General features: G+C 38.0%; 2 protein-coding genes across 6 annotated transcripts; both read right to left on the bottom strand.

Moving 5' to 3' along the window:
- Positions 1–348: 348 nt before the first annotated feature.
- LOC109855783 (rho guanine nucleotide exchange factor 12) lies at positions 349–20,636 on the bottom strand. Of its 5 annotated transcripts, none has more exons than XM_020430374.1 (28): positions 20,082–20,636; positions 18,585–18,800; positions 18,446–18,495; positions 17,834–17,891; positions 16,688–16,935; positions 16,367–16,591; positions 16,153–16,290; positions 15,680–15,928; positions 15,231–15,503; positions 15,078–15,167; positions 14,886–14,999; positions 14,707–14,805; positions 14,532–14,624; positions 14,241–14,434; positions 13,870–14,159; positions 13,564–13,743; positions 13,252–13,308; positions 12,854–12,983; positions 12,003–12,084; positions 11,651–11,700; positions 6,913–7,184; positions 5,359–6,669; positions 5,162–5,278; positions 4,853–5,029; positions 4,482–4,705; positions 4,168–4,318; positions 3,977–4,023; positions 349–3,829 (listed from the first exon to the last, which is right to left on the bottom strand). In XM_020430374.1, the coding sequence occupies exons 2-28, from the start codon at positions 18,754–18,756 to the stop codon at positions 3,731–3,733; spliced, it is 5,190 nt and encodes a 1,729-aa protein (XP_020285963.1). In that variant the 5' UTR covers positions 18,757–18,800; positions 20,082–20,636; the 3' UTR covers positions 349–3,730. The 5 variants fall into 5 exon arrangements, with proteins under 5 accessions (XP_020285963.1, XP_020285964.1, XP_020285965.1 ...); XM_020430375.1 differs by having other exon boundaries at positions 6,913–7,172; XM_020430376.1 differs by lacking the exon at positions 16,153–16,290.
- A 1,756-nt stretch (positions 20,637–22,392) lies between these two features.
- LOC109855816 (tectonic-3) lies at positions 22,393–25,136 on the bottom strand. The gene is made up of 5 exons (XM_020430438.1): positions 24,748–25,136; positions 24,325–24,558; positions 23,888–24,047; positions 23,555–23,745; positions 22,393–23,478 (listed from the first exon to the last, which is right to left on the bottom strand). The coding sequence occupies exons 1-5, from the start codon at positions 25,102–25,104 to the stop codon at positions 22,399–22,401; spliced, it is 2,022 nt and encodes a 673-aa protein (XP_020286027.1). The 5' UTR covers positions 25,105–25,136; the 3' UTR covers positions 22,393–22,398.
- Between the last annotated feature and the right edge of the window lie 68 nt (positions 25,137–25,204).

Here is a 25,204-nt window from a genome sequence, read left to right as displayed (position 1 = left end):
CCTAGTCTCCAGCGTAGTAGTCAGGCACCTAAGCACCTGCGCTACGCAGCGGTTCTCGAAAATATTACTAACTTAACGGTATATAAGCTACACTTCGCTATATAATTTAAATCGAGTTTTCTCGAAAATGGCTGAGAGGTGCGCCTTATCCTTTTGCTCAAGTATTCTTCTAATAGAGTAGAGCAAAGGAAAAAATCCTTCGGCAGTTACAAATAAATAAATAAATAAATTCGAACACTGTTATAATTAAAAACTTTGTAAGAGACATACGTTCGGTTATCAAAAAAAAAAAAACAGGTACACAAAGAATTACACAATTTAATAACTGGTTTTTTTATAATGCAATATATATAATATAATAATATATAATAATAAAATAATGATAATATCAACTAATAAAGTGTTATTAAATATATTATACATATACAATAGCTTCGCACGTTCGTAATGGTTTTTCATGTCCATTATCAGGAATCATTATTGTTCTGTAGTAGCAAAGATTTTATGTAAGTAGGTGAGTCCTCTGTATATTGCAATCGCTCGAATTACACAACAAGAAGAAGAAAATAACTAAGGAAAAATACATTTCTTGGCTTGTCATGTTAAATGTAAATTTTCTCTTCGTTCAGAGTTTCTTTGTTCGCTTCACTGATTGTCACTATAATAATTTACCTCAGTGTTTTATTTAAAAAACAATCTACTAGCATGTATATAATACTACTTCAGCCATACCATACGTCAGTCGTCTTTCGAATTGTCTTAAAATGTCACAAGATTCAAAGTGGCGTATTCTTGTAAATTAAGTAAATAACTGTTTGTCAACATAAAATTGTCTTAATTACACGAAGTAGACGTGACAAATGCAACAATTCTGTTATCAACTCGAAAACTTCAAGTGCAAAAACATAAAATGAACACGTATCGATAGTCAAGTTCGTACGTTCGACTTTATTTTTCCAAACAAAAGTAGAAAAACAATCGAAAAATACATTTATGCAGAACTATCTCGATTTTATGTTTTGTTCAACAGAATATATCACATTGATAGCAAATTTTAGATTTATATTTTAAAAAGTATACTTCGTCGAAATTACGTATTGTTGACAAAAAGTTATTTACGCGAAATACCAAATACAAAAACGATTCATTTCTACGTATTTCCTTGCTTTTACAATCTTGAGTGGTAGCTATTAAAGTTACATCACCAATCTTTGAAGTATCGGCCTGCATTCAGAATAGCATGTCAAGTTTCCACGAAGAAACAATACTGTTAAAAGAGATAAATGTCATTTCAGTTTACCACGTAAATCGACGTGATATTATGAGATACAGTTTCTGTTGTATTTTTTTCTATATATACGTGATATTAACGTATTTTAATTTATTCACAACAAAAAGGATGCCCAATATGTACGTATAGGTATTAACTATAATAAAAACTTCACAATATTATGTTGATATTTGAGCTCTCAAATTTGGTAAAAATCGATCGTTACATTTTATTAATTTTTTTAACTTTTAAAATATCTGATTTTTTAGACTTTTGCTTCAAAAGTTTCTCCGAGTCCTTCGGCAAATTTCACAATTTCAGATTCGTTCCCTCCTTTATCGCTTATTTTAAAAAGTTGTACCGTTAAAAAAAAAAAACCAAATTCCTCAAATAAAACATCAAAAGTAAAAAAGATTACATACGATAGTGATACATATCAGTTTTGAGACATCCCGCATGAATATTCATAAATATCATATATATATTTATATATTATACGTATATATTTATGCATAGCAAAACTTTAAGTACATAAACTACCGTCTACTTCATAAAAAATTGTATGTTTATGTATTCTTAGATTCTTAGATCTTTCTATCCCAGGATTCTTCGTGTGTCCTAGGATATTGTCTTAATCGTTTAGAAAAAAAAAGTCTAAGAATATCCGTAGAATCTTCGGTTCGTATTCCGACCACACATTTTAGCGCAAAATCAGCAATTTCTCAAGCTGGGAGAAAGCGTGGTTCTCTTCTCGAGAGGTCAAACTTGAAATAAATCATTATCAACTCTAAAGGGCTTTCTACAATTAGATATTAGTAATAAATCAGAAGTCAGAAGCAAGAAATATTGACCAATCAAAGTCAAATCACAGAAGAATAATCGATTGTGATTAGTCAATTTCTTGCTTCTGACTTCTGATTGATTAATATCTTATTGTAGAAAGTCCTTAAATGTGAGCGTTCAGAATACAAATCCCTTAGATACCAGAATTCTTTATATGTTCGAAAACGGAGTTCTCAAAATTTTGACAGCTGTAAATTGTGCAATATATAAATTCACAGATCTTTTTCATGAAATTTAATAAATAGACACGTCCAGAGATTTCTCTTCGTCGAGTCTAAGAGAGGTTTTATCTTCTATCGAGAGATTTTCGTTTCTCTCTCTCGCGTATCGATATATTAAATATAAAAACAAACTTTATCTTAAAATCACTTACAGACAGCAAGTCTTTTTAATGTACAACTTTATAAGAGGGTTACAAAAACAAAAAAAACAAAAAAATTAAAATCAATTGCTCCTCTTTAAAATCTCACAACTAGGTTTCCATAATTTTGGTATGGAAGATTAAAAATTCACGCTGTCCAATTTTCAAAATTCAATATTTTACTGATGAGATTAAATAATAACCTGAAATAACAATTTCAGGTTTATATACTAGATGTGTTGATGTATATGCACGAAAACACTTGGAAGAAAAATTTTCAGAGAATAAGCTAATGAATACTAATTGATAGTAAAGCAGCACATATTCCTACAGATCTTTTGCGCATAATTTTGCTTTTTTTTTTAATATAAATCATTCTTAAATAATTATGATAATAATGTACAGGACTCGGTACGTAAAAATATAACAATACGATGATGTACAAAATAAGATTGTGAAAGATTAGTGCAGATTATGTAAATCCATTTACATAAAATCTTTGGCAAAGATATTAATCAGTGTGATCCATATTTTGGTAAATACAGAAACGAGATAAAAATTATCAGCTGTTTCTTAGTTTGATAGGAACTTGCGAGAAGAATTTCTTGTTTACGCGAAAACACAAGTTGTGTAACGAAAAAAAAAACGTGTTTTTGTTAACTTTCTCCGTAATTGTTATAAATTATTAGTAAACAAATTTACGAAGTATACGCATCGAATAATTTAGTAACTTATATTTCAAGCCGATAGTACTGTCCGATATATCAGCAAACAAACTCTTCTTTTGTGTAAACCTACAAATTTTGCAAAACACGTAGAAAATTACATTGCACAAAAACTCGACGATATGTATGCTCTCGTATTTTGAGGAACGAGAAACAAATCGAGATTTTTAAAGGGAAGCGTCGTTTGCATGCACAGTAAAGACAGTTTAGCGCATTAATTTCTATTAATTAAATAAGAAAAAAAGTAACAATATTAATGCACATTATATCAAATGTGATGAGAATTATCAAATAAATAAAACAGCTAATAACTTTTTCTACCTGTATGTAGTATATAGTATTATCGTCTGCGGTAAGCAATTACACGCCACAACGTCTCCCACATATACAACATATGTGTCAACCATTTTTTTTCCAGTCCGTTTACAAATAATTTTGATTTCTCTCGGTATGCGAGAGCGTTCCAGCACCGCTCGTGAAATGCACCAGATCAAGAAGAATATGATTGACGGAACGTGTTTTACTCTTGTCTCAACCGACACTGTCGCCCATCACTTCGGTTTCCGCCTCGATCTCGAGGTTTTCCGCATCTGCAGCCGCAGCTTCTTTTCCACGAGCATCGACGAATTCCTGTTAATATAAAAATGTTGGAAGCTGTATGTAAAACAAATTTAAATATGTTTCAAATAAAAAGATTTTAAGAATAAAAATTGTAAATATAAAAATATTGTTTCTAATTTCTAATCGAGTAGAGTAAATTTAGAAGAATTTTCTTACGTCACGACTGGTAGAATCGGTGCTAATATCTTGATGCACAGAATCGCCTGTAAAGATAACATATATGTCAGATTGCAATGAATACGCATTCGCTCAGACATACGTATCTTCTAGAACACATAATCGCGCGGTTATAAAAAAAAAAAAAAAAAACCAATTATAGGAAAAAGCAAAGAAAATAAAGGACTGACCGAGTGCTGTTTGCGTATGAGTCGTCCTGGTTATTGCTTCCGAGAATTCACGACGCTGCATGTCACTGTCGAGTGCATGTATGCGTTCTCTGCTTCTACGCAATTCTTTCCGTAGTTTCTCCCGTTCGTCCTCTCGTTCCTTTATAATTTCCTGCAATTCATTTGACAATTTCGAAGATATTCGAAAAAATTAAACAGAATTCCAATCAAAATGGAGAAACTCGCCATCTTATTTCGTCAGAACGATAAATGTAAACAAACGTGCTTTTAAGGATATTAAATAAATAGTTCTTTTGTGCGGCTATAATATTTACCAGGAGTTGTGACATCTTAGAAAGTTGGGACGTGAGATAACTGCAAATCGGTTGCATCATCCCCAATGCCGTTTGCTGGGAGTGTTGTGATTGACTTCGCTGAGAAGGGCAACCGGTAGCTTCGCACGCGGGAGACGACACCGCTGATGCTGCGCGCGACGCGTATATTGTCTCCGTTTCGCTCACGTTCAATACGGAATTCACCATCCCCACCACCTGATCCGCTATAAAGAAGATAAAATTCAAGTGTGTTAATGAGTAGTACAAACGCTTTTAAAAAAACTGTAAAAACATAAAATATATAAGTCAAATAAATAACATCTTATTCAAATGTTACTTAGAAGATAATTTTTAATTTTAATGATAAATACTTTGACTGATAATAGCGAGTATGAGTTCGGCAGGTTCCTTGTTCACAGTGGATGGTTCAGACGCTATGTCTGCCACGTGCTCAAAATCTTCCTTCGGAATATTTAATATATCCGCCATCAATAACTGCTTCTCTACCAGAGCCTGTTTAATTATTTCGTCCTTACGCCTCAAACATTCTGAAAGAATTTCAAATTTTCACGTTAACCACCTATTTTTGTTACTACATTATATGTTTTTAAATGTTGTTTAAATAAAAACCACCAGTAGTTCGCGTCATTGAAAAGAAAGAAGATCGTATCTATTTGTACCTATTGGTGTAAGCACCGGCTCGGCAACATGCACAGGTGGTACCTCAACATGAACCTCTAATGGGTCTATCAAGGAGAGTTGAGTACACGTGACCATCCGCAGTGGTTCTGCTATGCCTGTATGTATGATTGTTGACAATTTAAAAATTAAACTTATTTCATTATTAATCAAAGTTAAATATATTAAAAATTTTAACCCGTGATTGGTGATCGCTGCTGTGTTTGTTCCGTCGTTGCGGGAGTTTCTGTAACAACGTTTTCCGGCGTCTCCTCGTTGGGTTCTTGAGCGCTGGCGGTGCTTCGATTTCCGGATTCCTTCGATTCTCGATCTTGCGACTGGTCCTTCTCGACGACGTCGTCCATTTCAGTTCCGGAAGACTGCGCGTCCTCCATCGTTTCCGCCGGTTCCTCCGGAAGCGAAGTGGGCGGCGTCGGTCTTCTGCCGCCTTTGGAAGTCCGCGCGGCGGAAGCCTCCACGGCCTCGGAGATGTATTTGCACCAGTTCAGGCAATCTTGGGCAGTTGGTGCTATCAAGTTGTACATCTGCGCACCGTGCTCCGCGGTATTGACCAAGTAGAGAGAGTCTTTTTCGGCAGCGTTAATACGCACCAACACATTCGTCAGCCTGAGAATCGGACTGAGCACTGAGTTGCCTGACTGGTTCGCCTGATTCATGAATTTAAGCATGTACTTCTCATCCTGTCGATGCAGGAGGAAAATTATGTCGTCCAACAGCACCACATGCAAATCCACCGGCTTCGGCATCGAACGATTCGGCATCGATCGATTCGGCTCGGCGCGTCGCCACTGCAACGGTCCCTCGTAAATCAGCTTGCGCTTCGTGATATCAAGATTCTTGAACTCCTGCACGCTCGGATGATCAAATTTGTCAAAAGATGATCGATCGACCATTCGTTGAATCTCCACTAGTCGTTGGTAATCCTCGGCCTCCTTTACTGCTTGATTCACGCAGCTCAAGATCTCCTTGCTTCGCTCGAGACTGCGTAGCACGGCGGCCTTTTCTTTTTCGTTACTCTCCGGAGTGTACTTGGCGAGATTTTCGAAGAGAAGCGGATACTTGGTAAGCCGCAGCATACCGGTGAGTATGTGATCCTTCAATTGAAGCCTACGGCAAAGCGGATTAGCCTCCACCTCGTTCAGGAAGGAATTCAGCTTCGAATCCTTACGACGCCGATCACGCAGAGCGTCTAGAGCGACTTGCTGCTTAGCGCAGTAGGTCGACGCGGCTCTTTCGAACACCTCGCCAGCCTCGCCGTCGAACATTTCCAACAGAAGATCACCCACGTCGCCCACGCACGGGTTCTCCTTCTTCTTTCGTTTCATAGTTTGGTTGAAGCGCGAATGGATCATCAACATCTCGTCCAGATTCGAGAAGAGCAGATGAATCTGATCCAACGGCAACACCTGAGATTCCAGCAGAGGCTTATGGAAGACGTGTGACAATACTTTCAACGCGCGAACGTGAGAGCGTTCGGTGTGAAATAATTCTGAAAAAAAAAAGAAGAAGACAAAAGTGCTTTCATTAGGCAGCTAATACGAACGTGACGCAAAAAGAATTAAGGATCAGTCATTTACGGCCATGGATGATAACGATAACTGGAATAAAAAGATGTCGAAAAAAAAAGTGCATTATTAATAGGACGAATCGATAAAGCTTTTAAATGTATCGGCTTTTTCAACGCGGGATCGTGTCAATGTGGCTTCCTGTGGGTCAATTAGCAATTACCTACCGTTAATAACTTCCTGTCTTTTTTTCTCGGAATTGCTGAGCTGCGCGAGAACGTCCTCGGCGACGGCCTGGCTCCAATCTGGAGTATCAGCTTCGGCGTCGACATCACTGTCCCAGGAAGTTGACGCGTTCGCCGACGATGTCGTGGGATGCACCTGCTCTAAACTGGTGCTCGGACTGTCCAGGCTCCTCGTCGACAGGCTGCTGTTCGACGAACTGCCAGCGGAGTTCCCGGGAAACGTACCGGAGGGCTCGCAATCGCTGGAACCGACTCTACAGTCAATTTTATGTGCACTTCACTATTTAAATATATTATCTGGACTCCGATATTATTGTTGACGCGAATCGTATTATCATATCGATCTTTTATAATCTTATGCCTTAGACAAAAATCGTAACGAGACAACGACGCGCATCAGACTCGGACGTCTAGGTTTTGCCAGAGGACAATCGTTCGGGATTTCTTTCACGTGGAATGCACAAGAAGTAAGTTTTGCTGAGACAAGCTTTTACCGTGTGTTTGTAAACAGACTACCTTTCGGATCTCGTGCGTCGCTCGTTAAGACGCAGATATTCGTCGCTCGGTGTTTCGGTCACGTTTTCGTCAGCGTCCGAGTGCCTCTTCGGGATGACTTCGGCCGATTGAATCGTACGCGGGGTTGTCGGTTCCGACTGCGGCGTACGATCGCCCGACGAATTTCCCTCGCCGCGGGAAGTGGGTCGACGGGAACGGACGCGATGCGGGCCGCGTTGCCTCATCTCTTTATAGCTTTTCTCCTTTTGGATTTTTGAGGGTTTCGGTGTCACCGCGTCCCACCGCGCGAAGAAAATGCGCGCGTCCGTGTGGCACCTTCTAAAGTGCACTCGCTACTACTACGTGTTGTTGCTTCGTTTTTTTTTTTCTCGCGATTTGTAACACACTGCGATTTCGCAAAGGTTTTTACATTGTTTACGTCACGAGACGGTACAGCTGACGGACCATCGAATAACGCTCGCCAAAAGTGTTTTCAGATTGGTGAATATAATCGATGATAAAGTGGCGAGAGATTTCACAGGCCGCTGGCTCAATATCGGAGACCGCGCGGCAGAGCATTGGCATTTCAACCTAAACTGTATGAGGTAACGTTCCCGATATAAAGAGAGACCTTTAAAAGAGAAGTACGGAGAATACTAGTTATCTCCTTATGTGTGTGACAAACGCGCGTGGCAAACAAAAAAAATAAAATTCTCTCTTTCAATTATCGCTGAAAACGCTCAACAGCAAACACCATCGTTTCGCGGTGAAATCTTTCAACATTCGTAATATTAACAAAATTCTGCAGAGCTTTCCAATAGTTTTTTAATATAATAAGATTACAGATTAGATTAAAAATCTACTTTTGAAATAATGAGAAAACTAAAGAGGTTTTATTTTTGAAAATGTATATTGTGTATTTATACGTGTGAAGAAGAGAGCTGTCAATAATTATTATCTCTTCCCTCCGTCTATCATTTCCTCCCTCGTTATCAATAATTAATATCTCTCTCTCTCTCTCTCTCTCTTTCTCTCTCTCGGGATGAATCCTAACTACTGTATAAGCGCGCGTTCAGCAGCATAAATCGCGCGTGTATCGCACGTATGGGGCGACAGACACGAGCCCGCAGAGACTCGGAGGCTGAGAATACACGATATATACAGAATATCTCTTGTACCGAGAGCGGCCAAAAACCACAATTCAAAGGAAGCGAGCTTAGGCCGGGGAGACACCCCGTGCAGAGAGTTTCATATTGATTCGAAGGTATCGATCGCTTCGGAAATAAAAGCCAAGACGTATCCGTGCTCTGACATCACTCGGCGTTTACCGGCGTGCACACACGTATTAGCCAGACCCGATAAAAACAGATCGGCTCTCTTTCTTCCACTACCTTATCGATCCTTTAAAATAGATAGGCGTAAAATAGAGCAGCATTGCTCTCTCTCTCTCTCTCTTTCTATCTCCTCCTCCTCCTCTCCCTCCCTCCCTCTCTCTCTCTCGTAAAAGCGATTCGTATACACACCCCGGTGTGTGACCGCGCGAGTAATATTCATATGTTTTTGGACTATTCGAATCGATGGCTACCACGTCGTTCAGAGTTTGTCGTGAAGAAGATCCAAAGCTCACGAACAGTATTCCAAGTTTTTCGATAAAACTGTGCAACTTTACAGGAAAGAGACCTGTTTGATCTCGGAATTGGATCGTTCGTATCTTGTTTCTTTAACGAAACAACCAAGTTCTATATATCTCGCTATGTTCGAATTGTGTCAAAGACACACTGAGAGATTCTCGCAATGTAAACTCTGAATATTTCACGAGAACAGAAATATATATGTGTGTTTCAGTGATTCAAAAGCATACTTGTGAAATGAATACTGTTTTATATTTACGCGATTCACACTCATTGATAAATTTCTTGTTTTTGAACACGCACGTCTCTTTCTATTGAAGCGCTCGTCATTCCCGTTTCATCTTTTTAATTTCCTTTTCTTTCAGATTATTGACAGCTCCGACTACAACACGCTGTAACATCGAGATGCGCGCTGTCAAACTCCACGCGCGAACGTAAATCACAAGCCCAGAGTTACATTTACGAGCACGTGACGTTTGAACTTGTGACATTAAAATTAAAAAAGAAGACGCATCTAAACGCAAAGTCTATGTATAGAACACGCGTAAACATCTAAACGGACGGTCGATCCGTACGAACTTTATTCAATATAAACGTTCCATAAAGGTTTAATGATGTTTGTTTGCTAGTCAAACAAATAAAAGAATTTGGCAAGGCATGTAGCTGATAAATGTTTGACTTCCCGACGGATGTTGATCGACCAAACATTACACTTGAACTTTTTTTGGCTTAATTCCGCTACAAAACGCGGCGCACTGTTTATTAGCGCAGGTCCGTTCGCTGGTTGCAATGTCGAAAAGCTGATTTTTCGATTACTTCGAACGCCTTTCCTCTTGAGTCGGTCGAGAGTGCAGACGCCTACGAGTTTCGTTTATCGTTCACCGTAAAGGCCGAAGTTACACATATCTATAAGCAATATCCTCCGGTCGCTGTATAAATAACCGCGCACGACATACGGCTTTTTCAACTTCTGTTCTTACGAATTTCGACGATTTCGACGTGCGCGGCTGAAAATCCATTTGTTCGCGATCAGTTTGCTTCTCTGCGACCTGGTTGCGCGAACTCGCAACCGTTCCGGAAAAACGGATGATCGGTGGGCGCGTTTCCCGGGATGATATAAACACAGTCGCGCGCGTTCCTTAAATTGACTCCCTTAATTGACTTCCTGAGATAAAAATGGAAAGCTCTGCAGTCTTAACTTAGTTTCGGCGTCTCACCAAAAATACACCCGCGCACTCACGTCTCAATCCCGTCTCTCTTGAATTGAGATATCATTCATCTCCCGAACGCACGAAGTAACAGACACTCACTGAAATTCAACCGCGGAACAAGTTAGTACGAGACAATACGAGCGGGCGAGATCGGGAGTGATGTTGAACCGGCGTGAAACTTTATTTGCATGTGAAAGTAAAAGAAACATTCTTTTTCAAGAACTTCAACTTCTGCAAGCAGTTTCTTTTTTAACAAAACCGATATTTTATGATAATTTTTCGTATTAACTTTGTATTAAAACCGTTGCAAGTTTTATAATGAAATAATTATTGTTAAGTAATTTTTAACAGAGAGACGTAAATACTGTAAAAAAAGAGAACACTTCTACAAAACTTTAAAAGTTACTGCTCTCTTCGATAAAATTGTAAGAACCTTTTTTAAGGGCCAGTCACCGGTGTTATCAATATTTTCAAGTGTATGTGTGCATAGTTTTCCTATCGGCCTACACATCCACGTCTATACACACGTATCTCGAGACGTGCACATAAAAGATAAAACAACAAAAAAAAATAGTATTGTTTGAAAATAAATTGAAAGTCAGAACCACACTACTAGTCTTCGACCAGCTTGTTTCAACGCAAACCGAGAGGTTTGTTCCGTCGAATAATTAATTGAGAAAAGTAATTAATTGAGAAGAAAATTAAATTCGCGCGACACACACAAGAGCGCGGATCGAAACAAGAGCGAAAGTGCGTAATCGCGAGACCGGGCGAAACGAAAAGCGATCGTTTCAAAAGCTTTCCGAAAGCGTGGGTGTTACGTGCCGTCGAAGCGGCGCAATAACCGTCCGCGAAATTGAACGTTTAACGTCACACTGAAGGCCTTCCCCAAACGAAAGCCTTCTGTATACACACACCTTCGCACACACGACGAGAAACGAGGCACAGACCGAGTCTGCGCTCTTCGCACGTGTTCATTATGGAAAAGCGATATGGAAGAGAGGTGAGAAACGAGGAAAAGAGAAACGCTGCCAAAAATTCACAGATCTGTACCTCGTACAGGCTCTAGAGCGACACATAAACGAGAGCCGGGCGTCCAGTCATCCGGTCGCACTCCATTTTTAACGCGGAGTAACCACACACAAGTCCCGAAGTAATACACACCCCGAAGTCGATCCCTATCGATATGATAGCACGAGTTCCGCGCGCGCAACAAGTTAGACACCGCGAAAATATTTATACAGGCAAAAATCTTTTGAAGAGGATCACGCGTTGATTTTGCACATTGAAACAGAGTATCCGCAGAAATACATATTATTTATATCGCACGGAGAACCTTTAGCATTAATATAAATAATCGGTATACGATAAAAATACACTCACTTCGTTTTCGGATTCGGATCGCTGGTCTTTCTCTTTTCCCTCAGTTGTCGCTGCAATGTGAAGAAATGCTCAGTCATAAAAGGAAAACGAAAATTGCGACTATGAACAAATAATATAAACTCAAGATAAAATTATATATCAACATTATTTCGGTGTAAAATAATAATGTAGAAGCGTATGATTGTTCCATCGTATTTACAAATGTTTCGTAAAATGAAAAATGAAAAAAAAAAAAGCAAATATTACTTATATGTATGTATATATGATACAAATATGATTGCCAAAGTGCAAAATTGTTTGAAGTCTAGCGATACCGTTAAGCTGATTAACTATAAAGAATGTGTTTAATTACCTTGTGATGTATCCGCTCCTTGTAACTTTCAGACCTGTTGATGTTTGACGTCTTTGGCTTACAGGAAATATTTTGCTGGACCCTAAGTAATCGTAATTAATAAAGCGTAAATTAATGTCCACGACGCAAGCAAACCGGGCGCACAAAGCAATATTCTCGCTATATAAATGCAAATCGACATTTACAGAGAAAAAAAGAAAAAACAAACAATACGCGCGTATCAAATAAGTTGAGATGTGTATTCGTTTGCTGAACTTCAACGAACAAGAAAGAATATCGGGATTAAATCACGAATACGAAATTCCAGGAATGTAGAAATTTATAAACTTAATGATTCAGAATCCGCGTGCAGAACTTCGACGCTTCAACTGTTAGTGTAAAAAAATCTAAAGATCAAAGCATATACAAGTTAAAGCGGAACAGTGAGAGCTTGTGAAATAAAATCTGTGAGTGACTTGCGTACCAGATACACACAATGAGAACACAGAAAAATATATTTATATGTATAATGATGCATATCAAAACAAAAACTTTTATAGTTAAAAAATTAAGATTTTGTTTTAATAAACCAATATTGTAAGACGGAAAAAGGGTATGCCTTGTAAGAAAAACTTTACCAAAATTATCGGAGCGAAGAATATTATAAGTTAGATAATAAAACAAAAGTAATAAATGAATGACTTTATGTAGTAAGGGATTTTACCGCTTAAAATCTTGAGAAAGCTTTTATAAACTAAAACTCAACAAAAATTAAGAATAAAAAAATTCCTATCAAACGTATGCACAGAAAGTTGTAAAATTGTATCTACAGATAAAAAGATAGATATACGTCATTCTATGTAGATACGTACATTTCGGAAATATCTTCTCGTGACGATGGATTCTCTGTGTTATCGGCATGATCGCCACTTCCTCCTAAGCCGGAAAGTCGTGTTCTATCGCAACTGCCACGAGCGTTTCCGACCAAACTGCCTCGTTGATCTGAATTTAAAAATATTAACGGAAACATTTTTTATTATTTACTATTGTTACGTGGTGTTGCGTTATCGCAATTTCTGACATTGATAAATATTGAAGAGAGTAACTAAGCGACAAATACAAGGCTATTATTTACCGCTTGTCAAAGTTGTTTGATAAACGACACGAAACGAAAAGCAAAACCACGACGTGAATAAGATTTTAACAGAAAACAGTTTTTTTCTCAAATAGTTTTTTTTAACAAGAAAATCAACAAAAAAACAAGACTCACCGTTTTCGCCATCCGTCAGCGCACCGGAATCATCCTCGCTTTTTCTGAGTTTTTCGACTGCAAAATACAACGAAAAAAAAAAACACAATTTTATATCATTTTAACATACAGCAGTCTCCGCTTGTAGTCTCTTGTCGCGTTACTTCTCTGCTACACATATTCACCAACACTAGTTCGTCTCCCCACGTTACAAGCGCAAACTGGAAACGGCGTTAGTGGAAGGGATATCTCCCTTCCACTAACGCCGTTTCCAGTTTGACTAAGCGGAGATTACTAATTTGATTTGCACAAAATATCTAAAATAAGTCTTACGATGCAATATGTGATTGTGAGAGTGATGATGATGAGACGATGGTGGTTTCCTTTCCGGTCGGATACGCTCCATCAGTTTACTGATTCTGTCGTTGCCTCTTTCCTTTCTTCTTTCCAAAGGACCCGGACAATTTTCTTCTACCACACGAACGCACTGACGATGCACGCTTAGGGAACAATCTGTCAAACAGGTAGGCAAATAATACCAATTTTATTATCTTCCGTAATCGTAAACATATATTCTGAGTAAAAGCCTGCATTGCTCCTCCTCGCTTCAGTCTTCAAACCAACACATATTATACATACCACTGCATAAATATCCTTGAGGACCGATACCCCCAATAATGAGTTGACAGTGATTGCAATAAGTAGTCGTAAAATATTGATGCGCTACGAAATGATGTCCTCGGATCGTCATTTTGCGCGTTTTTCCGGTAAGCAGTCGTGCTTTAATATTCGATTTGTCTTTCGCGACAAAAGTAGGCACGCGATCGGCCCATACCGGCCGCAATTGGAAGATCTTTATTAGTATTGTAGCTAGGCCAGCGGCAGTCGTGAACAATCGCAAATCTACGTGATCTTTCTCTATATCCTCTCTGTAATTTCCAAAAATTACACACACGTTGTTAGGAAGTAGAAAAAAAAGTGATTTTATAATTTATGCAAAACAATCTTACAAAAAAGGATCCATTTTAGGCAGAAGGTACGTCTCGATGATTTTTGTTTCACGCGCTTTGTCGGATATGCTCTCGTCGAGCGAGGTGTCGTTCGGGCCAAAGATTGTGGCCAATCCCGCGATTCTTTTTTCTTGAAACTTTATCAGCTGTTCGTTCAACTCTTCTTTCGCTCTGGTACGTGCCTTCCAAAATATCTACAAAAAGATCGCGCAAATATTTTCTCAAACATTTCTGCAACTTTGTTTAATATAAATTTATTTCATATTTTTTTTATTCGATATCTTAACGCACCTTCCTAAGAATTTCTTCTTTATCGGACTCTTTTACGAGAACGTCGTCTATTTCGTTTGCGACATGTTCGTCTACGTTATGCAGACGTAATGGCTAAACATAGAAATTTATTGTTGATTGACACATCCATTGACATTTGTGAGATACACAGTTTTTATTGTTGAGTTTTACTTACCGCACCAGGTACTAGAAAACTAGAATGAATCTCGTATGCCCATTTTCTCATTTCTTTGGCATTTCCCTCCTTGTACAAATCTGTTACTAAATAAAATAACTGCAAGAACATATTAAATATAGAGATACTGTGACATGTAATTATTTTATTGTAAAAAATTCAAGCAATATTTTACTGACCAGGCTAGAAGGATCACTATTAGATAGTACGTAATTAATAAATACAGCAAGGTGCGCATGATGTCCCCACAGCCTGGACAAAGACTGGAACGGTCCGTGATCCTCTAATTGATTCTGAAACATCAACAAAAGATTAACATTTAAGTTTCACGTGAAAATATGTGATCGAACTCTCGGAATATCGAGACTTACAATTTCCTGATCGCTGACATCGTCTTCTTCCATCGACATAATTGGCTGTTGGAACGCTGGCAGTCCAGGAATGGTATCAGTCGCGACCGTCTGTTGCAGCGAAAACCGATTAAAACTCATACGAATAACCATTACAACTAACAAGACACTTACGTCGTTTAATGTAGACGAAAAGATATCCTGTCCCAAAACGGGAGCCGGATATGGAGGCGGTGGTGTTCCTGGTGGTGTGATACGCGGCAGTTCGTTAGCATCGATTACGCTATGTCTGATGTGTCTCGGAGGCGACAGATCGTGCATCGATTCAGAGGCGATCAAGCATCTGCTGGCTTCCGACGGAGACATCACTGTGGTTCCCAACTGTTCCGGACTCGATTTCGTCCGCTGGTGTTTCGAGAGAGCGTTCAGATTAGCATCTTGCGAAAACTGAAATATAATCCGTTTGTAAATAGTCATTTTCTTAAAATCTAAAATCCTTGGATTCTCAAATTCTCTCCGACTCGTTTGCAATTTCTTGGTTTCGATAAGAATAACATTTATCAGCAAGCGTAAAAAAAAATCATAAAACGGGTATCGACGTATTGGGTAATTAAGCTACTTACAGAGTTAGGAATACCGTGACTGGCAGTTGAGGACGTTAAGTGAGTCAGCAGTTGTCGATCCAGCTCCTGCTGGGCTGTGTTTTGCGTGTTTGTGGCAGGTGGTGTAGGTCTGGGAGGCAAAGGTGGCGGAGAGAGACTTTGCATGGACAAGGATTTGCGCGACGGCAGTGGAGGTGGCACGTCCGCACCACTGCCGTTGTTCGGGGACGGATAATAACCCGAGGAGGTATTTGTTACCAACGAGCAAAGCTGTAAGATACAACAAAAGATTGCTGTTACCGAAAGGCGAAGCTGTAAGACACAATTGAAGGTTAGCAAAACGGGCGGAAGCTTCCGGTGCACTCACGATAGATCGATCGATTTGTTTTATTGCCAATATAATTGAAAAAAAAAACCTAATTCTAAACAAAAACAAAGTAAAACTACATAACGAAAGTTTTGGAAAGTAAATTTCTTTTTGAATTAAAAATAACTTTTCTTTTCAATGATATAGTCTTCAAGCTGATGTTCTCTCGTCCGGTTACACCGTGTATTCGAATTCCTGGATGCATTAGATGAGGGGAGGTAGGGTTAATGGTTCTCAATGAAGGCGCGTGTAGGCATAGTGAGGTCTAACATTGAAGAAATTCAACATATATAAACACAGATAATGCGCGCTTAGAGAAGCGCGAACATAAATATGCAGACCTGGTCATTGGTTGTCCCGCTAATCGCCGTGAGCTGTTCTTGAAGAGTGCGTACTCTTCTCTCGGCGCCTGTTAACTCGTTCTGGATGGAAGAAACGTTACCGCCACCACCAGTGCCGGCTTTCGCCAGCTCGCTTCGCAACTTGTCCACGTAACTCTGTTCCTTCTCCAACATAAGCTGGAACGTATGAACTCTTTGCGTTTCCAGCTGCCTCTTCTTCTCGAGCTAGAAAATAGAAAAAAATAAAATAAAATAAAATAAAACTCCTCTGATCTAATAATTATAATTATCAAAATTTTCGATATAATCTCTGTTGCTTACATCGACTGGCTGCGGACCCGTGATCCGAGTGTTACACGGCGCGCCGCCTGCTGGCGCGGTGGCCGCTCTATGAAGAGAGGTCGCCGGTTGCGAGGGTGACATGTTTCCGGTCGCCGCCAGGCTGAGCGGACGTGGTTGGTGTTGATTTGTACCGAGTTGCAAACCAGAACCCGTTGTTGCCGCTGTCGCAGCTACACTGCCCACTGTCACCGGCTTCTGCTGCACTGTCAGTACCACTTGTGTCGAAGCTACAGACAGAATTTAGCTGTTTTTAAGCAACATTTGTCACGTATATTAGGCATCAAATGTAGTTTTATAACTTTGTGCTGCAATATTACGATATGATAAATTATGAGTTCACACGTTAGAAAATAAATCTGAGTCATCTCCGATGTTATTTTTTACACAGTCGCACGCACATCTAAGAAAAATATTTTTATCAACATTAATAACAATTGTCACACTTCAAACGTGAATTATTAACAATCAAAGTTGATTAATGTATTCTCACGAAATAAAAACCATAAATCAGTCGCACCGCGCGTTGTTACGTGATTCCGCGATACGTTTGTGGACCAAGTGCGTACACAATGTGTCTAAGACACATGTGTGCATTTATACCTGCGCACGGTCGACGCGAGAGTGAAGTGAACGAAGCAGTCACCGCTATAAACTCGCATGCTTACATCATTAGAGATGATGCTCGCGCGCGTTCAGGTTCCACGTACGTATAACCGCATAAAATATGCGCGTATATATATATATATACGCACAGCAGTTTCATTTAAAAAATTCTAGTAAGACGTAATATCTAAAATTCCAAGAAAAATCTTTTCTTTACATTAATTATATCACAATACTCGGAAATATGAGAGTTCGAAGAATTACTATTCGAATAATTCGAAAAAATAATATATACATCGCATAATTCGAAACTATTTAGATTTCAAACTGTTCGAGCTCATATATAAAGTATCATTAATAAAATTTCTAAAATAACACACAAAAATGTTGATTAAAAAAGCATTCTTTTATTAAGACAAAGTTCACAGAAAGCATATTGTCAGTCATTCTTTTATTAGTTTGTTTTATTTAAATGTATTAATTTTATTTGCATATAAAAATTGAAAAAGCGAGAATACTTACACTTTATTAGCTGGACCACATCAGTATGCGTAGATTGCATCACATTGACGCCATTCACCTTCAACAAAACCAAGAAAGATTGTAGTACATATATATTTTACTTGAACAATAAAAACTGTTAAATTATTTGTGTTTACAAAGTTAAATATAAGATACAAGAGATCTTCACAAAAATTTACGAAAGAAATTTGAACAACAGTTTATTATGTATCAAAATTTGCTCACTTATAACCGCTTAATCTTTCATTATTTGTAACTCAGACGCTATCGATGTATTTCTGTGTGTCAAAAAATAAGTCTGCGAGAAATCTTATTATTACGAAACATACGAGTGAGAAAAATCTATTGGGAATATAATATAAATATAAATACTATAGTATATATATTTATAGTCTAATACAATGCAAGAAACATCATAAGCACAAGATGAAACAGTCCACATGCATCTGCCTGTATACACTAAATATTCAACTACCAGTATAAAAAACATTTTTTCTGTAAATATGATATTGTGTGTGTGTGTGTACACTACTCTATAAAATTACATTAAATATATTTTACAAACAGATGTATTGCCGCTGCGATTGTTTCAATTACAGCTTGTTTATTCACCTTAATGATCTTGTCACCTGCATGAAGACCAGCTCTGGCTGCTGCACCACCTACAAAGCACATTGTTCTTGTGAGAACCTCAAAAATAATTCAAGGTATTTCAAATAAAATAAACATAAAAAGGGTTAAACATGCGGACCTTCCTTTACTGACTGAACATAGACCGGATTGTCGCCAGAAACTTTCATTCCAAATCCAGCATCATCCTTGTACAGGACAAGTGTGGCAATAGGTGCTGGCTCGACGACCCCACCGCTGATGGCGCCTGCACCAGCCCCGACGCTGCGTCGCAGCGCTGCCGTTCCATTCATCCCTCCTTTGAACTCCACCTCGCCTCACCTCTATTGCTACCGACCTGTGACAATTCTTATTCTTTGTAAACATGCAGGCTGTTTCCCAAAGCAGTAAACAAGCAGAGTTTTTACATCCACATTCAATTTTCCACAAATTGAAAAATGCAACTATCATAAAAATCTAAAAATGTAAAGTAACTACACACATATAGTTTTTATGTAAAATTTTTATGTAGTTTTATGTAGTATACTATTTATATTTACTTGTAATAATAATATATGTTGCAGTACAAGAATATCATTTTCCAGACTCATTCATACATGTAAGCTACCAGACCATACCATATGTCAAGCAAAGAATTTCACTTTCTAACACCTTCAAAATTAAGTCTAATAACTTTAATGATGTATTAAAATAATTTTAAATAATTAAATATATTAATAGTATATTATCAATTAATATTATCCAAACTAATTAATAATATATTACAACAAGCCACCTAATAATATATTATCCAAACCAATTAATAATATATTACCATTAATTATAGAAAACACAAATAAACAACTTTACTCTTGTGTTTTGCTGCGAGTCTATTTCTTAAAAATATTATAACAAAAGAAGTTTCTTTGACATATACAATTTTATATACATATATGTACAAATGTATATATATAAAATTAGAGATAAGAGAGATAAAATAAAGCCGCATTTACTTTTATCTTTTTGTTTATCTCTTTTTGTTTAAACTACAATAGTGTCAAAACATAATATAAGATACAATAAGAAATAAGATACATATGTATCAAGTCTTGATAGCTGAAAATGATATTCTTATGATCTACGCATTGTAAACACATCAAGTACAAATGTTACATTCAGACATGGCACCTGTCAAGTTTTTCCTTGTGACCAATGCGAATTTGTATGCGCAAGCATCAAAATTTACAAATCTATCTAAGTTTCTAAATAACCGCTTATAGAAGATACTGATATCTACTACATCTCACAATACATATAATAAAATATACAAATGTTTTCTGAGAGATAATAATGGTAAAGTACTCAGGAGTGTGAAGGCTAAATTGAACATCGTCAAGATCGTGAGGTGATAATTAAAGCTCTAAAACTTGAAACATCGAGACGTGTCCGAAGTAACACGAAGATCTAGAAGTTCAAAAAATTGATACAGTTGAAAGATCGATAACTGGGGAAGCAAGGTCAACAAGACAATACAAAGCACTTACTTGACACACTGCTAGAGATATATACGTGTATATATATATACATATTGAAGCAACAACGATAACAAATGCGGATATGCATAACATAATAAGATTACCTTTCATTTAATCTACTTGGCGGCGTCGAGCAAGCGTTAACAAGAAGCTCTCCTATGGGACGAGTGGAGACGGAGGCGAGAGACGAGATGAAGCGAGGCAAGACGAGACGAGGCGGGACGAGACGGGACAGAGGGGGCCGAGAAACGAGAAACGACCGTTTCCGAAAACACACACACACAAAAAAAAAAGGACACTCCCGGAAACGCGCGATCAATTCGCGCGTAAAATCGCCCGCCCGGCGTAGCGTCGCGTCGCACGAAAGGATTATATCACGATTGTCACAACAAAAGGACACTCGACGAACATGGCTGGTGACGGGCAATTACTCCGCCTCTCGCGCACTCATGCAGCATCCCGATCGTGGGACGGCAAAACGCGGATCATCTCCGAACACGAGACCGGATACCAGGTCGTCGAGCAGGACGAGCGACTCGCGGATACGCGCGTCACACGCACGTCGTTGCACAAAGCTGCGCCGAAAGCGGCTCTTTTCTACGAAATACGCGTCAAACCGAACGAAAATACGCTACTGAAACAAGTGGTAGCCATCTTGGTACCAAGCGATGCGCGCACACCATTGATCACGATAACGATGACAGATACGCGACTCTTACGTCGTATCGTGCCGATAACTGACCAATCAGCGCGCTTCTGTGCAGCGCGTTCAGTAGTCAAATTGGGTGCGTTCAGACAACTCAACAGTTGAGAGATAATCACTTCTGATTGGATCATACTTTTGGAACCGCAGCAGATTTTGAAGAATAGTCCTATCATAAGTGATGATCTCTCAACCGTTGATCTCGAACGCACCCAATGGGTGCGTTCAGACAACTCAACAGTTGCACAACGGTTGAGAGATAATTACTTCTGACTGCTTTCCTTTTAGGAGACACAGTCGACACAAGAGTCATTCTGTCTTTGTTTCTCACTGAATACTGAACGAAGACAGAATGACTTTTGTGTCGACTGTGTCTCCTAAAAGGAAAGCAGCCTCTGATTGGATCATACTTTTGGATCCGCTCAGATTTTGAAGAATAGTCCTATCATAAGTGATGATCTCTCAACCGTTGAGTTGTCTGAACGCACCCACTGCATCGGAGCGCTTTGGTCGAGAAAATTATAAAGATGCCTGGCATCTGACATTTAAGATATCCAATGTTGGTAAAAAACATTTCGTTTTGTTTGATTTATGCTAATTTTTACATACGTATACATTTACATACATATATGTGATTTTTTGCTTTTCTCTTCGCTTCTATTCTTATGAGTTTTCGAACACCGCGTCGATTATTCGATATTTCGAGAATCGCAATATCGCGCTTCGATACATCATATCGTTTAGGCGCATCAGTCACGGCGAACACTCAACGCGGAGCGGAATTACATTCGTCTTGTTCCGCATTTCTCGCGATTATTAATCGTCTCGCGCGCAAATATCTGCTGTGCATGTGTGTCGCAAAGTATCGGGCGTTCGCGGCGACACATAATTCGCATCGCGCACTCGCCGGTAATGTTAATCAACGAGATTTACAATGAAATCGCATCGCGGTCGTTCGCGCTTCCGCGCGCGGGAAACAAAATGGCGGACGCGCGACGCGAAGCGAACTACGTTCGATTAGTTCTCCGTTTGTCGCAATTATTATCGTTTCGTGCGCGAATACGAGTGATTATTAGTGTCGACAAATATCGGAAGTATCGCGTAATTGATACGTAATTAGCGTCGCGCACTCGCTGGCGATGCTAATCGGCGAACTTTACGTACCGTAGTTGTTCGCAAAAAACAAGATGTCGTGTTGCTGCAGTTATAAGTGCGTGTTTAAAAAAACAGAAACGTAAAAAGAGAACAGTGTAAAAACGAACTAAGTACAATATGTGACTGGAAAATAAAACATTTTTATAAGCGGCAACTACTACTGGCAATATGGCTACAATGCAAAAAGAAATGTAAAATCAAGTATGTTCTGTTTATTATTTATTATATAAAATGCATATCTATGTGAAGATATGCATCTATGTTTGTATCGCAACTAGCCTTCTATATTTAACGCGTGAACTAGTTTTTCAGTTTACTCGCTTATTTCATAAAAAATTATGTTTATATTGTTTTATTGTTTTATTGTTTTATATGAGAATTTTGGAGTCTCTTCTAAAAGTTTTCGCGAATTGATAATTTTTAAAAGCTTCAAACATGTATTCTTAAAGTTCATTACATAATTAATGCAAAGAAAGAAAATATCTAGTATAAAAAAGGGATATTTATAAAAGATATATAATTTTTTATTTTTTTTTAATATTAAACTGTGCCATGTTCGATATTTATATGTTATATTGTGTATATAACACACTCACACACACATGTATAATAAAGAGAATCAATACATTTGGACTTTTTATCCTTTCTGAATCGTTCAGAAAGGGATAAAAAAAATCATAAGGTAATGTAAGGTCTAGATTAGACCCGCCGACAAAATAATATTTCGATGGTTTTGAAACGTCGTGAAAATTAACGTACGAGAGAATATCGACGTGAAGAACGTCGGTGCAAGTTTTCATTGTGCATTTTGGCCAACTGATGTCCTCCTCCTTGCCGAACGTAACGCCAAAGCCTAGTATTTTGTAGTTGGTTAAAGTTTTTGACTTTGGTAATGTCGAATAAAGAATATTCAAATGTACGCTCGTGATTAATCCGGAACACAGAATCCGTCTTCCGATTTTGTGCGCGGTCACAACGCTCTGTGGTATTCTGTCGAACACGACGCGCGACCACTCGGCCGTTTTCCTGTTGGTGAAATTACCCAACTTGGACACGTAAACGTTGTACGGCAGACTCGCATTTAACGTGAACGCATTCGTCATGAGATCCATAGTCAGATTTTGCAGTTCCGCGCAAGATGACGCGGTGAAATTTTTCGTCAATAATTTAGCGACACATCTTAGCCGAACGTCCTCGCCGAACGCGACGACGTGCCTGCCGATTCGGTCGCACTCACCACTTTTCTGAGCCAGAGGCAATGTGAGAAATCCATTAGTTCTGTTAAAGAAGATCTCGGCTTTGCTCTTGTTAGTTTGCGGCGCGCCGACAATGATCGGTTTGCCCGCGATGTAACCGGGATTTCCGCTACGTGCGAAAGCTTTTGTCTTATTCGTGTCTATCCACTCGTACCGGACCTCGTAATATTGATAAAACGCACGCGAAGTGTCGCCTATATCGAAATAAGCGTCAATGCTGTTGACGCCGGCGGAGCCGTTGTGAACAATTACGTATTTTACACCTTTGACGATATTGGTGCAAGTTGAGTTTACGCAGAAACCCGGTATTCTGGTTCTGTTGCACACGCTGAACGATTTTGAACAGTAATGAGTCCTTATCGGCAAACAAATATCGCTTCGACAAGCCTTAAAAATGAAAAATTTGTTGAAACTTGGAATAACAATATATTTGATTTATTTTCTAAATTATAAAAAACCGCACCTGTTTTGTGACAAATGTATTGTTGAATGACGGCAGAGATTTGATAATAGTAAAATTACTGAACGTCGTGGAAAACAAATATTGATTGACATTTGTTAATTCACTTTGTATGCACGTGTCTTTCCAATTCTCTAGATATCGCAAGATCTTTTTCAGCGAACATATTCCGTTAAATCCGGATTGTAGAAATTCTAAATACAAAAATTGATTATTCAAATTTTATTTTGCACTATGCAAAATAATAGCACTTATTTTTCTTGTTCATTCCTAAGATTTATGTCAAATATGTCATGTTGTTTCAGTTTTTTTTTCAAATTTACATTAACACTTTACCTGTTGTTTCAATAGATTTATCATATAATTTCCACAATATGTCTCCGTGTTGATAATATTTCGTTAAATTGTATTTGGGCAACACTTCGTCAGATTTTATTTTCCATTTATATTTTTTTGTTTTTATCACATTCCACAGATCTTTCTCATTCCGTAAAATCTAAAAAAAAATATATATAAATATATGTAATAAATTTAAAATATACATACATGTGCATAAAAACATGCAAATACAAGTGGTAAAAAACTAATACATAATAACATAAAATGAAAAAATGAAAAGAGGAATCTTGTCATCAGATTTCAAAACCAATGCAAGAGTAAAGATAAGAAATATTTTACTTGTTACATCGAATTAAATAAAAAAGTCCTGATAAATGCATCCACATACGATATTTTTGTCATCAACAGGTTTTGAGTTTTATAAATTTTCTTACCAGATCGTTACTCGCGCTATATCTAGATGGAATATTATCATATAAGACGCAAAACAAGTTATTTCCAAGTTTCTCAAGAATGAAAGGCGTGTTGTTTAGTTGTACGAAATTTCGATTGTAGCAATATCGACTGTCGTAAAGCTCCATGTGATAATCTTGACAGTGAGAAAAGGCGGACAAGTGAGATTGATTGCAATCTCTGTCGCAACAGCAATTGATATCACAGCCAAATTTCTGTACAAAATTAAACGACTAGATGTTATACACACAAAATAACATGAAATATTTAATTTGTTATATCGACTACTAAAAAAGATATCAATATTTCTGTACGTTTTTCAAATCGCGCAAAACTATCTTGTCATTCCACAACAAAGATTTAATATCTTATATATGATAGAATTTGAAAAGTGTAACACGTACAGTCAAATCACATTCGCATAACTCTGTTTTTTTGAACTTGAGAGTTTTATTTAGAGGAATAACAACTGGCGAGGACGTTGTTGTCAAAGTTGATTCTACTTCTGATTCTGTTACATCAAAGTTTGTTCTCAAAGATGTCATCTCAGTAGGAAGAGCAGTAACAAATGGATTATCTTCCTCTGTGTTATTTGAGGAATTATCCGAAGCTGAATCGTCAATTTCAGAATCTTGTGTGTACGTTGGCGAGTCTGTCGCTTCGTTGCAATCTGTGTCATTCGTACAGATTAATATATCTTCAAATTTTATCACATGCACCACGTTGGTACATGTAAGAAGTAGCAGCAACGGGAAAAGCATCGTCGCAAAATGTTAATATAGTATTTTTTTTGTTTTTTTTTTTAGAAGAAAACGAGTTTGCTTCAGAAGTTTTATTCTTTTTGCGCGTAATTTTTATTGT

Source organism: Pseudomyrmex gracilis, unplaced genomic scaffold (genome assembly GCF_002006095.1).
Source record: "Pseudomyrmex gracilis isolate BER0280 unplaced genomic scaffold, ASM200609v1 scaffold_99, whole genome shotgun sequence".
Lineage (NCBI taxonomy): Eukaryota > Metazoa > Arthropoda > Insecta > Hymenoptera > Formicidae > Pseudomyrmex > Pseudomyrmex gracilis.
This window is presented reverse-complemented; position numbering and strand designations above follow the sequence as displayed.

Coding starts and splice junctions, on each gene's coding strand:
- LOC109855783 (XM_020430374.1), bottom strand. CDS start 18,756: ATGAATGGAACGGCAGCGCTGCGACGCAGCGTCGGGGCTGGTGCAGGC. Junction 15,504..15,679: donor GTCACGGTATTCCTAACTCT/GTAAGTAGCTTA, acceptor ATTATATTTCAG/TTTTCGCAAGATGCTAATCT. Junction 3,830..3,976: donor CCGATTCTACCAGTCGTGAC/GTAAGAAAATTC, acceptor TTATATTAACAG/GAATTCGTCGATGCTCGTGG.
- LOC109855816 (XM_020430438.1), bottom strand. CDS start 25,104: ATGCTTTTCCCGTTGCTGCTACTTCTTACATGTACCAACGTGGTGCAT. Junction 24,048..24,324: donor ATAGCGCGAGTAACGATCTG/GTAAGAAAATTT, acceptor ATTTTTTTTTAG/ATTTTACGGAATGAGAAAGA. Junction 23,746..23,887: donor TAAATCTATTGAAACAACAG/GTAAAGTGTTAA, acceptor TTTTGTATTTAG/AATTTCTACAATCCGGATTT.